Here is a 17668-nt window from a genome sequence, read left to right on the forward strand (position 1 = left end):
AGTGATTTCAGTGTAAGCCTAATTTATATACTTTGGCATAAGAAAGGGTCCCTAGAGACCTAATGGAGGATTAAGTAGTTCTAGTCTCTCTCCTTCCCTAATTAGTTTGAATGTGAGGGAAACAATCAATTTGCTTTTTCTTAGCCATTTGAATCTCTTATTTCTCCTGCTCAGATCATTCTGCCTCAAAGAAAAAAATCACACAGTTTTCCTAAGACTTCTCCACATAGGCCTCACACACGTGAATAGATGGAGGCTTGTCGACAGAAAGTGGTCATTAGACAAACAAGTGACAGCCAGCGGACAGCAGTTCCTGAGGTTTCCATTACGTGAGGCACCCTGCCCATTCATTGATGGGCCGGTCACCTTAGAAGGAACAGCATTCTCAACTTCAGTATGAGCCTAGACATCAACACTTGGTATCCAATTTTCAAGAAACTGTCAAACACAATAATAACTGAAGACAGAATGTGCACACGTATACTGCTGAGTATAAGGAGTGATATGGCAGTATCATATGATATGGAGGAGGAAGTATTCAGTACCATTCCTAAATAGAAAGCAGTAAAATATTAAAATATTACATTACAAGTTTTATTAATTAAAGAAGGAACAGTCTGGAGCCCACTGATAAATGCGCTGCTCTTACTGGTGGAAGAATCTGGACTAAAGTTTTTACACACCTGTCTTCATCAGAGCCAAATAGAGAGAAAGCATGAGGCATATTCTTTGGTAGTTAGTCTAACAACTTACAAATACATTTGTGAATGGATAATGATAGACAGGGTTTTAAATTTAGATATGCATGTCTTAAGAGGTCATTCTGTTTATCAAATTTAGCCAAAGTGACAGAAATATAAATCACGTGTGCTACTGCAGTTAATGAAAGACTTTGTATTGTGTTTTTCGTGGGTGTGTGAGGAAATTAGTATTTATAGGATACAAGTACTGTGCACAAAGACCACAGTGAAAATTTGATTGCTTAGACAACTATGTGGTAGAATTAGGTGATTTGATGCAAAATGTGTGAATGTTTGCTTTGGTGTATGTTTTAAACTATGAATACACCAAAGCAAAATGGCACTTTGGTGTGTGGGCGACTGTGCGAAGTAAGGTAGAGCGGTCGTCCACCAATCTTGCAGTGGCTCGTTTGATCACCGGCTCCTCCGGTCACACGTTGAAGTATCCCTGAGCAAGACACTGAACCCCAACTTAATTGCTCATGATGAGTGTTGTGTGTAATTGTGAGTGCGAATAGGTGAATAAGAATCAGTGCAAACATTAGGTGCCAATAGGTAGACAGGCGCTACATAAGTGCAGACCCTTTACCACTCTCATGTAGCCTGATTTGGCGCTTTGGTTGTGCATGTCAGAAATTACTGCTAGGCGTACACAAGATGCAATCCCACATATTTCCAGTGGGGGAGTGTCAAATAATCTCAGGAGCACATTCAATCACAACAACAATAGTAGAAAGTTCTGGGGGGAAAAAATTACTGAGTCTGTCCACAACTACTCACATTTACATACCTGTCATTTATTTTGTTATCATTTTATTTCTGCCATAATTTTAAAATTAAACTCTTGTCAATCTCAAAATTAACCTGTTGCTAGGGCTTGTGTTGAGTTTGTGAGGAAAAAATGATGTTGTTGGTCAAGGATAATTAGAGTCTGCCCCCCTTGTAGCTAACATTTCAAATCCTAAACGCATACACAACATATGTCAACCATTTTAGAGAAGATGCTGCCATTTTCTACACATGCACTAGTAGGCAGTAAGTCTATCTGCACCCTAAAAGAGGTATAGAGCTTATGTCATTTTTGAGGACCTTTCAACAAACAATAGGGAGAATTTAATGGAGAAAGTAATCTTGTCTAAAGTATTAGCTCTGATGTTCTTGAGTAAGAGGGATTCTCTATCAGTATTATGAGCCCTATGATATGCTGATTAATATAGGTTACTGTATATCCTCTTTTTTGGGAAGGTTCATTAATTTTAACCTCTTTAGATTGAAACTCTGTGACCATATGGCAATTTCTACACAGTTTTAAGGTAAAAACAACTGAACTATGCAGAAAAAAACTGTTTTGAATAAATCCTATAAGCTATCCCATAAGAAATGTTTCTTTCTATCACACTCTTATTTACCTTGTACATTGGCATATCAAGAAAATTGATAGAATATGATGAGGTGAATAAAGTTAGTAGTAAAATAGCTTTCTAGAAAATTTCTTCAATATTTTTTTTCTAGTGAACAGTTCCGCAAAAAACACTTTTTTGTCTTGCATTCAAATTTTCCAGTATTAACATCAAAATGTTAATATGTCAAATTTAAAAGTATGCATTCCGCAGTAAAATATTACGTGTGTGGTATTACTACAACGATCACTATTAGATTACTACTACAGTATCGATGCATAGCATTTTTCTGCTGCAACTGAAGTCTCAGTAGATAAATTGTTGATGATGTCAAAAGACTTACCGTGCCCATATAGTACCCTCCCATTTTGATGACTCTGGAATCGCAGCTTAAAATATAACAATAATGTTAAGAAGACAGCTTGCTTATGAAGAGTGAGCCAAATTGGCTGTTGGCAGGTGCAAGACTCATTAAAAGATACAGAAACTACTTGTTTGCAGTAACTGCCTAAAGGTAGAAAAGGTAGCAACAAAATATTAGATTATGGGTACTACCTAATTTGTCCAGGCCATTTAGTTTTTTTGTATTTAAAATATTCTGTTGAATCAAAAATCAAGTTCAGTTACACAAATAAGTCAATATTAATTAATTTGAACTTTTCTAAACTTTGCTTTTTTAATCAAATTATTAAATTTGGTGAATAATTTGTGTTATAAATTTTTATTGTTGAGTAGTTATTTTAAAATGTATGTAATGACATTGTGAATGTTTGTTTATTAAACACCGAAATATTTCCTTTACAAACAGGTATTTACACCCTGATTCAAGCCCCTTTAGCAGCAATTACCGCTTCTAGTGTCTGAGCAAGTCTATAGTCTATTCCATTCTCCCTGATATATCCTGTTGTTCACCAGACACAGTGCTTGGAGTTCTTCCCAAAGGGTTTTTGTATCATCAGAACAGAGAATCTTTATCCTCGTAAACTCTAATAATTAACTTTATATACTGTTTGGTCAATAGTACGGAGCAGTTGCTTCGAACCAACGACATATGGACTTGATTTAATGTTACTAAAATGGATGTCTTTCTAGCAGGTTCTACCATATCTGCAGAGGACACAACAACACAAAATCTGAAAGTTAAGCTTTATATATGTATTAACTATATTATTTGACTAAAAGTGCTTTTCTAGACTGGCTTCCACCACTGATATGCAGAAACACTGCTTGCAATTTCTGCAACTGCACAACTGCCAGACTGACAACTTGAGCCTTGTGAGCAATCACTAATCTCTAAAAGTGAGTTTGTCTCCAGTGTGGCTTAAGAAAAATACCTCTCATGCACAGTTTAAGTTTTAATTAACCTCACGCTTTGACAGCAAAGTGACAAAAAAGGAAACGTCTACAAACCACTAGCCTAATATTTCCATTGAAAACATTTTTGACACCTCACTTGCACATGTACTGTCATGGTGCCTTTTATTCTTCACCATGACTGCTGGGATTCAGGGCAACAATCTAGTTTAGACCAACAAAATGTAACAAAATGTGCAGCGGCAGCCAGCAGGCCTGAACACACAATAGGCTAGGGAGTCAATGAAAACAAAACAGACCCCCACAGGCTCTAACTCTCCACTACAAATCGCTCATATGATCCCACACATTCACATAGAGGCCGGTACTGTAAATACTATGCATTTCAGTATGTGCACTGCGGTGACCAATGATAATTGACTCAGAGTAAAGGAGACCTATCCACAGGTCATTACTTCCATGTACTGAGTAAATGAAAAGGTTTTAAGAGGCGAGTCTAATGAACAACATGGTTTTACTGATTGATTGTAGCGGAAATGTGAGAGAAATGTGAGGTGTAATATAGACCAATGTGGTGTGGCTGGTGCACATATTGGTGCCTGCATACAATGCTGCAGCATTGGTTTACTTGAGCTGTCACATGCGTGGGGGAGAAGGTTGTGTTTCAGGATAATTGTCCGTGAGGGTTAATGGTGGACTCCTTAGATTTAGCTTCTAATCCCCTGAACGCATATTGTGTTCCCTGTGTTTAGATGCTACCATAAATAGAATGGTTCAAAGACAAAAACTTGTAACCATTATTTTTACTATGAATAAATAACAAAATATCTGACAAATTACAGTGTCCAAACGACCAATGAAACACAATGCTCGCAGTCCAAAACCCAAAGATATTTAATTACAAAAAAGACAAAAGTAAAGAAGAAGAAATAATACAAAATGCTCCGATTTAAGAAGCTAGTCTCAGTGTATATAATGCAATGTGCCAGGTTAATATGTTTCCAGCAGTCTGTTGTTTACCTGTTCTTAGTGCTAAAATTGTCATTATAATCCAGTATTCAATTCTAAAGATATTGTGAGCTAATGATATGACATGTTTATAAACTAAGAAAAAGATCAGTGATCACTGTATGCCACAAAGGCATGAATAAGAAAAACTTAAAAGCCTTTTAGGATCCTTAAATGTACAAGGCAATATAAACAGTATTGTGTGTGTAATCAAATATAATAGACTGACATGGTAGTACATTTGAAGTCAAGCCCTCCAATCTCAATCATCACTAACTCTTAACACTTTTAAGGGCAGCCAGTACTCCTGTGGACAAGAGACATGGTCGCGTCTTTTGGGAGAATGCCTATCAGCTGCAGTAAATGAATGATGCTTTCATGTCCGTTAAATGGCAGCTCTGAAGTCCAGCTCTTATTAGAAAATGTCAGAGAGAAAGCAAAGTCAACTGTCAGCATATAGTCAGTGAGACTTAAGCATGGGTCTCTTAGGCCAAAAATAAGAGTGGAAGACCAAGACAAACTGTCAAAATCTGATGAAAAGTTTCTTAGTTTCTTTTTAAAAGACCAGAAAAAGTACTTGGCTCAGTATCTGGTAGCTTAATCTGGATGCCAAGTTGGTTCTGCCAAAAGTCCAAGCCTTTGTCAAAGGATAGCATGCGAAAAAAACAACCACAAAAAACACTTTTTCGCATGGTATCCTTCCACAAAGGCCATTCCTCTCCAAGCAACTTCGGACTGTGGAAGGATAATCTTGGCATCGAGATGAAAATGCCATATGCTGAGCCAGGCCCTTGCTGGATTTTCTCAGGACTCAAAGAAGAAACTCTATGTAAACTCTCATCAGATTTTAATAGTTTTATTGGCTTCAACTCTTACTTTTGTGCACTGAATATTTCTGAGACCTTTTTCTAAAGTGTACATATTTCCTATATTTTTAGTTGTATTCTAAAAAAAAAAATGTAAAAAATATATATATATATATATATATATATATATATATATATATATATATATATATATATATATATATATCACTGTAGCTTTGCTAAAAAAGCAAATGTCACAGTGGTCTAAGACTTTTGTTCCACCCTGCACTTGACTTAAAGGTTGAAATCTAGCTTTAGTTTGTCCAATTGACCAGAAAAAACTGATGTTACTTTCAAACAAAAAACTTAGATTGAAAGTATACTGTGTGTCAACAATGTCTCTTTACGTTGGTTAAGATGAGGTAAATTATGTTTGTAAGTTGAAAAAAAGTATAAGGTGAAGATCCTGGCACAAATACTGTATGTTATGCTACGTCATATTTCAGCCAGCTTCACATACTCTGGGTGTCTAGCAAATTGAAGAAACTTCGTTCTAGTTATTAATGATTAGAATGATTGTCTATAAATTCTTATATTGTATTTCTGTATCTTGACTGGTTGCATTCATTATATTGCTTTTTCTGCTGAATTCTAACAACCGTTCGCTAGCTACCACTTCTACCTTAGCGTTAAGTAACTAACACTCCCCCCTCGGGACTCAATAAAATATCTTTAAACTTTTAACATCAGTGTTTTAGCGATATGAAACCCAATTTCTTCTGAATAACTTCAAACGGCCCGCTGCGCTGAGTGATAATTTTGTTATTAATGTGGAGTATACTTTTTAATATCAGAAAGTTATCAATCACAATCCCAGATGGGTCACGAGGGCGTAGCCTGTAGCAGTGACCCCCCCTCAAAAAAGTGGAAATAGTAGTTTACCCGTCGCACCTGTTACTCTGTCCTTCCATCGTCTCTTACCTTCTGCTTTATGGCACAGCTCCACCAAACGCTGGCATTGCCTCTGAAAGTCTGGAAACACACGTCTGGTGAAATTATCCCTGTCTCGACACGCAGCTGAACTCACAGGGTGAACTTTCTCGTTGGCTCACATTGCCGGTAACTAACGATGGTGATGCTGCGAGCTCACGCGGCGGATGGAATGCTGCCTTCAGGGTCTCCTCCCAATTTCTTCTTTGGATACTGTGAGGTGATAAATACACGGATTTTTAGTGTCTGTTTTAGGAAATAATGAAAAAAACAAATATGGGTATAGTAGATATTATAACAGAGTGTGTTTATTCAAATAACTCGTTTTTGTTTTAACAAAAAGATGGAAGTACAAATGGTTTATTTGCATCCTCTAACATCTCGTCCGACTTGTTTGGGGAGCGCATAAAGGCAGCACAAGCAAGTTAAAGTGCGCAGCTGCACAGCTGACGATTTTGAGACTAGAGCTCTGCCAGTTCCTAATACAGTGCTGCAAACGATTCATGTGTTCAATGGGGTCTTATTTCCACTGATTCGACGGGTATACTTTATCCTGCATGTGCGAAAAATGCATGACTTTCATCAGTATTCAGAGTATTTGCATAACGACAGGGTAGTCTGTTTATCCTCTGGGTATTATTTTAAAATGTCTCATAGACACTTTGGCATAGCCTAAACTCCGTACTTCTGTTCTTGCTGCCATTTTTTCTGCCTAATATATGTCCTTCAGGTGTAGGTACACTGCAGAACTTGGTCCTAAGGTGTTGCTTCTCCTGTGCTGGCCCATCCTCTTGTGTAGAGGCTGTTTGGTTTCTCCAGTGTAAAGCTCTGAGCACTCTTCATTACAATGGACTGCATTGCTCTTCTTGTGTTTTGGTGTTTGGTCTTTGGTTGACCAGTCTTTGTCTCAAGTGTGTTGGTGGGTTTGAAGTGAACAGGTATGTGTGTTTTCTGAAGATCCTTTTGACCTTCTCTGACACTCCAGCCATGTAAGGAATCACCAGGGTTTTCTTTTGACTCTGAGTTTCTGCTCTTTCCATTCCCTACTGTGGGATCTGGATGCCATCTTGTTTAAGCCATACTTAGGATAATTGCAGGCCTTGAGAGCTGTCCTCAGATGCCTATCTTCCTTCTTTTTGGCTTCAGAGGAGGTGTGGATGTTTTCTTCCTCGTGGTGCAAGGTCCTGATGACTCCTAGTTTGTGTTGGCAGTGGATGGTGGGAGTGAAACCATAGGTACTGGTCCGTGTTTGGGGTTTTCCTGTAGATTTTGATTTATAGGTTCCTCAAGTCCAAATGTTCACTGCGCAGTCCAGGAAGGCCAGTCTGTTGTCCCTGGTCTCCTCCCTGGTGAACTTGATGTTGATATCAACTGCATTTGTATGGTCTCTGAAAGCCTTTACCTACTGGATCTTGATCTTTACCCAGGTGTATTCTACATATTTTAACCAGTGGGTTGGTGCTGTCCCTAGGAGGGAGTTGAGCGTTTTCTTCTCCACATCCTCCATGTATAGGTTGGCAACAATAGCTGAAACTGGAGAACACATGGCACAGCCATGTTTCTGTCTGTAGAGGTCACCTCTGTAGGTGAAGTATGTGGTGTTCAGACAAAAGTCCAGGAGGGAGCAGATGTGATCTGTGTTGAGGTTGCTCCTGATGCGCAGCGTGTTTTCCTCTTCTAGTCTTTTTTACTGTCAGGGCATCGGCGGTGGGGATGCTATTGAAGAGGGAAGTGACATCAAAGGATACCACGGTTTCATCAGCATCCAGTTTCAGCTCTCTGACCCTGGCTGCAAAGTCTTCGTTGTTCCTTCGTTGTGATAATCATCAGTGTTCTGCTGCGGGCAGAATGGTGATGTTTTCATCCCTGCTGAGAGTTGTCAGGGGCATTTTTTCAAGGGCAATAAGATTGGTTGGTGGTGATTGAGCATTGGTTAATGCTGCAGAGACTTTTACTATATCACTATTTATTCTGCCTATGTAACTGGCAGATTGTTGTTCCAGATTGCAGTTTCTATTACTGTAATAAAATTCACAACTGGAACCTGTTTAGGGGTAATTGCAAAGTTTAGGCCTTTGGCCAAGACCTCCCCCTCTGCCTAGCTGAGTTCCTTATGTGAGAGGTTCTTTGCCCACTTGTCACTGTATTTCCTGTTGTTGCTCCTTCACCTTTCTTACTCCTGGTGACCTCCTCTGCTGTCTGTTTGTGGGAGAGAAGAATGTCAGATTTCTTGGTTTGTCTCTTTCCCTTTGTGGTGTTGGACCTGTTGTATATTATGGATGGTTGATAGTTTCTATGGAAGGTTGTCCAATTTCTGTTTTAAAGTGTTGATGGAGACTGGATCTGTCTTATCCTTTAACTGAGCAGATGTTCCTGAGCTATATAGCTCTATAGCTTAGACTGCTTGGGGACCCTCCCCCAATTCACTGAGCTACTTTCCTCCTCTTTACCCTCTCTCCTCTCCTCTCAGCCCACGACTGTATCCACTGTATGACCTCTTTTTCATTCCCTGAAATCTCATCAACTGACATTCTTCATCCTTACAGCAGATGGCTCTCTAACGTCCTCCATTCCCCGTCAACTGGCCTTTATGTCAACTCTCATATTTACTCCTAGCCTTCTTATAAGATAGATAAGATTTCTTATAAGATTTGTTTTGTGTCTAGCCAACTGGCCTGTTACTCGTGTTGCTTTTGGTACCTTTTGAATGGAATTTAAACATGTTTCTCCTTTCCTGTTAGCATCTCACCATCTGATAAAGGAATTCGACTGTACGTCCCTGACCATTTGTGCTCATTAGTCATACATAATTTTATTTAGGTTAGTGTGGTAATTCAAGTGTGTAAAAGTCCTGTAGTCAAAATGTTACTTAAAGTAAGGGTTAAGTTTTTGAAGCAGGCCTACAACAGCCAGGAGCCTATATTAACATTGAAACAAGTTTTACTTGCTGTAACCATTCATACTGTTAATACAGGCTTTCAAGTATTGATTGATTACTAAATGGGCCTATTGGGCTCAGGTCTGGGGGCTCTAAAGACCAGGAGGGCATGGGCAACAGCATCTAAAGTTGCTTTTCATATTTCATGAAAGATTGTTAAAAAAGAAATTAACTGTGTGTTTTCTCCTGTAGTTGTCGTTCGTCTTCTCTGTCCCTTTCTGCAGGTGTCCCTGGCTTTGGAGCTGTGTTTTTTCCCTTGCGCAGCTACTCGTTTTGGTAGTTTGCTGCTTTCCTTGCTGCACTAGTTTCAGGGTCTCTGCCCCAAAGGTTGGAGCAATATGTTGGTGAAGATTCTCAGTCATCCAGGTTTGGTAATCCAAGATTGAGTTATGTCAACTGGACTTCTTTCTTCTTGCTTTGAAGCGTTTAAAGAATCCTACTCTCAGCAGAGGAGGAGGCCTCAGGCACAACCTGTCACCCATTTTTAATGCTGCCCTTGCATCCATCCCCAGGAAGATTAGGACCACTTCACATATCTACCCAAAGTGCCACACCTAACCACTTCCATCTTAGGGATTTAGAGGGTTAGGGTCGTAACCGTTACATCTTGAGGATTCCATCCTGTACCACCTCCCACCTTAAGAAGCCTATTCAGGGCAGGGTGATACAAAGGCCTACTCTGGAGGATATAACTGGGTTCCCTTGCTACTTTATTATGAAGGAGCTGCTTGGATAAGTAGCAAAAGATTTCTAACTAAGAAGAAAGATGTCCAGTTGACATGATTACATCTAGTAAGTTCACCGACATTACTATGGAAGCCATTTACAGGTAAATGCCAAGTGGGCCAATACCCAGCAGGTAGGCTGTCTTATAAACTCCATGACGAGTGACACGGCCCTCTAGTTCTATCCTATCATACCTTGCTTTTAATTTCTGCCATTTCCCAACTGAAGACTAAATAATCCACATCTTGACCCAACATTGGGCCTAAACTGTATCTTCTTAAGATAAGTTGTCTTGGCTGATTAGTAAAATACCACCTGCTAATTAAACATAGTGTTGAAGAGTTCTTGAATCCTACTGGGTACTTAATCCAACATAAAGTATCTCTGCTTAGGTTGGTGCCAGACCCACACAAACAAAAATCAAACCTTATTTTCATACATTTACATTTAGTCATTTAGCAGACGCTTTTATCGAAAGCACCTTACATGTGAGGTACAAGGCAGCAAAAATCTAAGTCAAGGAGAAAAACATCAAAGCAAAGTCTTGTCAGAAAAGTGTTTACATTTAACGAGATGCAAGTGCAAAAAAGAACAGAAAGGACGGAAAAGTTTTGTTTGTTTGTTTGTTTTTGAATATTAGAAGTGAGATGGCTAAGTGTGCAGAGTTTGGTAGCTCATTCCACAATCGTGGGTTCATTGCTCTGAACAGTTTTGCGTGGTGTCTTCTGTGTGGTGCTGGGACCACCAGACGTCGTTTGATGGAAGACCGCAGCGGACGAGAAGGATTGCAGACCTGAATGAGGCAGGAGCAGGAGCTGTTGAGGTGATCACCCTGTAGGAGACAGAGCTCTGAACCTGATGTGAGCAGCTACAGGACACCAGTGTAGAGATCTCAAGAGTGGTGTGACATGAGTCCTGATTACATTGCATTCAGTAAGTTTACCTCTATGGGATTAGTCACAGGGGCTGCTGTTGTGCACTTATTGTGTCTCCTTTTGTATCACAAATAAGTCAGGCCTGTTTTACTCTCTCATAAAATAAGATGAAGTTAAGCTACACTGAACACAGCACGCAGGGTTCTGGACAAATGGTTGCACATTATATGTTGTGCATCCATCTTACCTGTTTCTACTCCCCTCTACATTTTTCTCCTTGACATTTTCCCATCTCATCCACTGGCTCTACTTTCAACAAGAGGCTACTCTTACAAATCTAAAACATCTATATGCTAGATTTCTTGTGTCAGCTGCTGTTTCTGTGCTATGAGATGCTTAGACCAGACCCATCCCATCCTATGTCTAAGTGCAATGTAATATTGTCTGCATTCATGGAATGTTAAAACCTGATGCTTATTTTATGAATTTCCATTGTTTTCAGAAGCAATGCTTCTTGAAAGCAATAACCAGCTCAGAATTAATAAAAGTGTATGTTTTATTATTGCACAAAACCTGGATACATTTTCTCACTTTTGTTTCAGATGATGATTAAAATCAAAGGCAAAATAAAGCAGGTGATCAAACTGATTAAGCTAATTTGGTTTGACAATCACTGAGCTGCAGGCAAAGAGTGTGGGGAAGAATTCCATCATGAATTTGTTCTTCAGTCGGTGCAGGAAGCGGACGTATCTCACCCCAGGTCCATAGCCAGAGAACACATGCGACACCTGCAGGTCAACATACAGACATGCAATTACAAACTGATAAAAGTCAATTACTGTCCCTGTTGGGGGGTGGGGTGAGGGTGACTCAGTAAAGTACCTCCTTCCAAGTGTGTGAATAAGCGCTGAGGTCCTCGGCGGGGTTGACATTGTACTCTGCGATAATGGTGCTTTTGTCTGCACCCAGTAATTTTACTTGCAGCTGGTAGATGGACTCATGCACCTGACTCTCCTCATACCTGACAAAGTAGCAGATTATTAAAAGTTAAAGACATTATGCAGCTTTTGTTCCATTTAGATATTCAAAAACATGATTAAGTGTTGCAAAAAAAAAAAATGAGCAAGGACTACATTTTTCCGTTTCTAGAAAAGTGATAATGTTAATGTGTATATTATTGTATATTATACATGTGGAGTCTTACTGGGGTACATTATAATAAGAGATCGTTTCAATATTTTGATTAACCTTATTCCTCCATTCCCTGTCAACTGGCCTTTATGTCCACTCTCATATTTACTCCTAGCCTTCTTATAAGATAGATAAGATTTCTTATAAGATTTGTTTTGTGTCTAGCCAACTGGCCTGTTACTCATGTTGCTTTTGGTACCTTTTGAATGGAATTTAAACATGTTTCTCCTTTCCTGTTAGCATCTCACCATCTGATAAAGGAATTTGAGCGCACTTCCCTGTCCATTTGTGCTCATTAGTCATACATAATTTTATTTAGGTTAGTATAATCATTTAAGTATGTAAAGGTCCTGGAGGGGGGCATGGGCCAGAGCATCTAAAGTTGCTTTTCATATTTCATGAAAGAGATCTGTTAAAAAGACTCAAAATGACTAAGAAAAAAAAGAGGTAAAATGACTGAAAACAATAAACAGCAACTGGAAACTATCCAACAGAGGCAAAAATAGGAATACAAAAATAGATACAAGATTATCAAAATAAGTACACAATATGGTGAATTTGGTCCTCTAACTGAAAGGGTTTAATCATTGCAAATGGTTACAGCAATAAAAACTTTTCAGAGGTCACATGGGCACCTGAATCAACAAATTTTAAGCAAAAGTAAAAGAGTCATATGAGAAAAGTACTTAATCTGAATAGCTTATTTTAATGGAGTTTCAATTACACTTATTATATTCGTTTTTTTTATAATAAGCGATGCATTCGTGTGTGCATTATTTTAATGTTAAGCCTGATAAGGGTAAAGCTATTTGTAATTATTTCATAGGCTGCAGGGTAATTTATAAAATTACCCTCACGGATCAAAATGTTTTAAGGTCAAAATCGCTTTTGGCTTGTCCCTTCAGGGGTCACCACAGCAGAACATGTTCTGCACATTGATTTGGCATGAGATTTTTAAGCCACATGAGTTTTCTGCCACAACCCTCCCATTTTATCTAAGCTGAAGACCAAGGTGGCCCTTGATAGATTAGTTGGGCCACACCTGGACGGGTGTGATTCGATCCCGCTGCCTTCTGCATTGAGCCACCAGGCACCAAATGTTTTGAAGTAATCCATAATAAATATTTTAATTTTTATAATAAAATAAAAAAATGTATATTTCTTTTTAAAAATATTGAGCCTGCTCAATAGGTCAGTTTAGAGGAGTAAACATATTAAATGCAAATTCTCAAAGTGCAAGCATCTTAAAATTGTAATTAAGTGCTTAAAGTAAAAAGTTACTTTGTCTTGTGCACAAATATAACAGAATGGAAATTATACATTGTCTGGTATAAAAGCTAGAGGTTGGAGGGGATGCTTAATAACCCACCAGTCTTGGATGACTATTTCAGGCTGAAACTCATCTAGCAGCTCGTCCCACAGTCCCTCTGCCTTCAGGTCTATAACCTGCTCCATGGAAAACCAGCTGGGGACAACAGAGGAAACAACAGTCACATTTACCACATACACATAAGTTTGGATTAAGTATTATTATGTTGTATGCTAGTCTAACATATAGTGGTTTTTACATATCTTATTGCAGGTGGAAATATACGCTTTCTGTTAATAACTGGTATAACCACCTCCAAACAGCTGGCCCCGCGGAAGAACGTACCCGTACTGAGGCAGCTGACAGATAACAACACCTGGTGGAATCCCACTAGTGTCATAGGGTAGGACTTCCGTGCTTGTGGACCAGCCAGTAAAGTCACCTAAGAATTGAGGAATTTGCATCACACATCATCCATTTTCATTGTTTTTCTTTGCCAGTCACTCCTGTCTCTTACCATCAGGCTGAAACCGTGGCGGCCCATGTGTTGGCATGGTAGGCAGCTCAGGTTCAGGTGGAGGAATGTCCTTGCTCAGCCCTGTGACAGGAATAAGACAAAGAGACAACTGTAGAATGCACCACACCTACTGAAGTCAAGCAACCCCACTGTAAATATCCCAAATCCAAAGATTACATACAGTATTTCTGACAGGGTCACTGGCTGTTAAAAAAACACATATCTTAAAAGATTAGCAGCAGCTCAAACCCGTAAGTGCAGTTGGTGGACTGCATTAGCAGATTTAGCTTTTATAGGTATTTTAAAACGTTTTAGTATAATTTATTTAGACTCTTGATACAGTAGAGTTCAAAATAATAGCAGTACAATGTGACTAACCAGAATAATCCAGGTTTTTTGTATATTTTTTATTGCTACATGGCAAACAAGTTAGGTAGGTGCAGTAGATTCTCAGAAAACAAACAAGACCCAGCATTCATGATGTACACGCTCTTAAGACTGTGCAATTGGGCAGTTAGTTGAAAGGGGGGTGTTCAAACAAATAGCAGTGTGGCATTCAATCACTGAGGTCATCAATTTTGTGAAAAAACAGGTATGAATCAGGTGGCCCCCTATTTAAGGATAAAGCCAGCACTTGTTGAACATGCATTTGAAAGCCTGAGGAAAATGAAAAACTAAGTAATAGTAGACACAAAAGGAGTCACTGCTGTGCAGTTTCATCCTACTTCTCCAAATTGTTAGTCAATTGTTACACAAGAAGTTTCATGGACGTTATTTCCATAACTCTGCTCTGTTACTGAAGATGAAAAAGATGACTAATGAACAGCACTCCTGATTACTAATCATATAAAACTCACCTGCTTTGTCATAATCAGCCTGTTGAATCAAAACATAACTTTGAAACTTAGGGCAATTTGGAAATGACAGATTCACGAAAAAAAAGTAGGCTGAAATCTACATCAACAATAACCTGTAACTGTACTGTAGCATTATTCAACCTCACTGCTGATGAGGATTCACAGTATTCAACATGATAACAAGAGGCATCTTTCTGAAATAGTGGTACCGTGGGGCGCAGGGTTCTTCAGTAAATTTCTCCCGAGCGGTCTCGCTTCATAGATGGACTTCCAGTCCAGGCTGTCGGGCATCGGTGCGCCCTGTAAACTCCACTCAGCTTCACATTTCTTCTTCCAGTCAGCAGCAGACATGGTGAGAGCAGACACGGCTTGACCTCACACTGATCAATCCAGGAAGTCTATTGCGATTTTTTAGTGCGTGTAGTCACGTCACGCCACACCCCGGTGTTGAAATGCGAGCAAGTCCATGCAAAGTGCTCCCGGGCCTCTTAAAGTCACAGCAGTTAAACAATAGTTCCAAAAAAAAAAAAAAAAAAAGCATTAGCTTTAACCTACCGTGTAGCTCTCATCAGGCCTTTTTTGAACAATAAATAAATAAATACATTAAAATACAGGCACAGTTTTAAGTTTCACCTAATACTTTTTTACATTTGTCCCTAGATGTAGATAATCATAAACACTGCACTAAGGGAGGAGACAAATGAGATGTGAAATAGAATGTGCAATGTCAAAAACGGCTTGATGAAATAACTACATATGAAACGGAAGTCCGATTTGAAAATAAATGAATTATAATTGACACCTTATTCTGATGTATTATTTATGTTATACATGTTACAATTGCATCATTCACTGTCAATAGTTTCTCACTAATGAATTAAATATAATGAACTACTTAAAGAGTTTACAGTTGTATAATTTAGACTCGACAGAACACACCCTAGAGAAGTGAGTCATCTGCGATTCACAGTGTTATCAGTCACAGGGGCTGCAGTGACCGCCTGTCCCAGGCCCTTTGCATGGTCACAGGAATGTGTCGAGACACTAAAAGCCTGACCTTTGGACTGCTGAGATGTATAGACATCTCAGCAGTCCAAAGCAGCAGTACTTTGACGTGGTTTCAAAATGCAAGTATTTTGTCTTGAAGAGAATGTTTCCAAGTGAAACATTTAACAATAAAAAGAGTGCAACAATGATTACATGAGTTCAACAAGAAATCTTTGCTTTCACTTGTTTAAATGGCTAATTCCTGGTAGGAAAAACTATTGTTTCTCTAGTTATAGGGCTAGTCCTTTTGGAAAATCTGTATTCCCTACCAAAACACAGTTAGCATCGAAAAAAAATGGTGATATGAGTTCCAAAATCAGGATCTCTCTAAAGAATTAAGTCAAAAGGTTTATGAACCCAAAACACGATCATGTTGCAATTTCTCATAGGAAATGTTTTTTCTTATAAACCTAAAACAATGTACTGCATAGTAAGCTTTCTTACAAGGACAACGATATTATTATGCAATATAAGTGTCATATTAGTTACATGGTTTGACCATTTTTACCACTGTAATTTGCAAAGGTCATGTTTTATTGACCTATTATCTTTAACCATCTTTTGTTGGTATCTTGTACATGGTGGTAAATATGATCTATATTCAATTCATTGCTTTGTTGGAGAGGAAATGTCTTGGGATATTTTTGGTCTAACATAGATGAACAGTAGATGACAGGGTGACATGCAAAGTAAAATCTCAACACCTTGGGGATAGAAGCTGCAGACAACATTAAACTTGCTATTATATTACATACCAGTACATATTTTAGAGGACAGAACAAATGCAGTTCCATTTCCAGAACTGATGAATGGACATTAAGGATTATAAGCATAAGAAGGCACTATATTTAGTCATACTCTAGGCCATTTATCTTAATTTAAAATTATTTTTCATTCCTGCAAAGTTGGAGGACTTCTAAAAACACAAACTATTAAGGTGTTTTTCAGCAGTAGAGCAGGGGGAGCTGAGATACCCAGTCTTTTAGACATTGGAACCTACATGTCCTCTAAAGCATCTCTCATCCAGACTCTCAGCTGTTGTCAGATGTTTAAAGTGTCAGGCCTAAAACAAAGTATTTTTCAGAATTTAAAAAAAGGACAGTACTGTACATGGTGTTTTTCACAGACTGAGTACTACTTTCATTAGTATTGCAACCAGTGGAATGCCCCTTTAACATACTGCAGCGTTGAAACTCAACTCAACCTTAGAGGTCGTCGTGGGCGCCATTTTACTTTAAGCATTAGGTAGTTTACAATAGATCATTACTTGAAGACATAAGGGCACCTTACTTTTATCACAGTATCTTAATTAAGACACACTTTATGTGCAGTCTACTGTAATGAAATTGTTTACATTCGTATACACTGGAACTTGTATATATAAACGATTATAGAGGGTCCACAAGAGAAAAGTCTGTGTTCACTAATGGATACTGAATAATAGATACATATATTTTGTGTTGCACATTTAAAGGGTATGAAAGGATAAGAGTCTTTAAATGCTTATGTTGTACCTGGTTTAAACACAAGTAAAGCAGATGTATGTTGAGGCTCACCTGAAAACAACAGGCATGCTGTAGCTTGAACGTATGTTTTCTTCTTCTGTGGAGGTTAATTTATAGATCAGCCTCCAATGACAAAACATGGAACCAGAGCCAGAAGGGTCCATGATTGACTGAGAGCCACAGAGGCAACAGAGGGCAGCATACACTGTTTGTTGAAGGAGAGCTGCTGTGGGGATAATATATTGTAGTAGTGTAATCAGTTGCAAAATGAATACAGTACATACTCTTGTAATAAAAAGTACTGGTGGATTTAATACATTTAAATGCAATACCAAAGCTTTGTTAAAGCTTTTGTTTACACTAAAGCTGTGTTTGAAAAATACCCTGTTAGATTATGTAAGAGTCACATTCAGTAATATGATCAGAGCTGCCAGTTGTTAGACAT

At 38.6% G+C, this 17668-nt stretch overlaps 2 protein-coding genes across 3 annotated transcripts in view; both read right to left on the bottom strand.

Annotated features, from left to right (window-relative positions):
* The window catches only part of slc8a2a (solute carrier family 8 member 2a), a 28335-nt gene extending 21898 nt beyond the window's left edge, over window positions 1–6437 (bottom strand). For both annotated transcript variants that reach the window (XM_067494879.1, XM_067494878.1), the window contains exon 1: window positions 6250–6437. The gene's annotated coding sequence lies outside the window, so the exon portion shown is untranslated. The remainder of the gene's footprint in view (window positions 1–6249) is intronic.
* Window positions 6438–11335: 4898 nt separating this feature from the next.
* On the bottom strand, window positions 11336–15102 carry nccrp1 (P1, F-box associated domain containing). Its single transcript, XM_067494752.1, has 6 exons — window positions 14881–15102; window positions 13815–13895; window positions 13643–13739; window positions 13358–13453; window positions 11680–11818; window positions 11336–11585 (listed from the first exon to the last, which is right to left on the bottom strand). The coding sequence occupies exons 1-6, from the start codon at window positions 15020–15022 to the stop codon at window positions 11451–11453; spliced, it is 690 nt and encodes a 229-aa protein (XP_067350853.1). The 5' UTR covers window positions 15023–15102; the 3' UTR covers window positions 11336–11450.
* Window positions 15103–17668: the final 2566 nt, after the last annotated feature.

The sequence above is a fragment of the Channa argus genome, chromosome 24 (assembly GCF_033026475.1).
Source record: "Channa argus isolate prfri chromosome 24, Channa argus male v1.0, whole genome shotgun sequence".
NCBI lineage: Eukaryota > Metazoa > Chordata > Actinopteri > Anabantiformes > Channidae > Channa > Channa argus.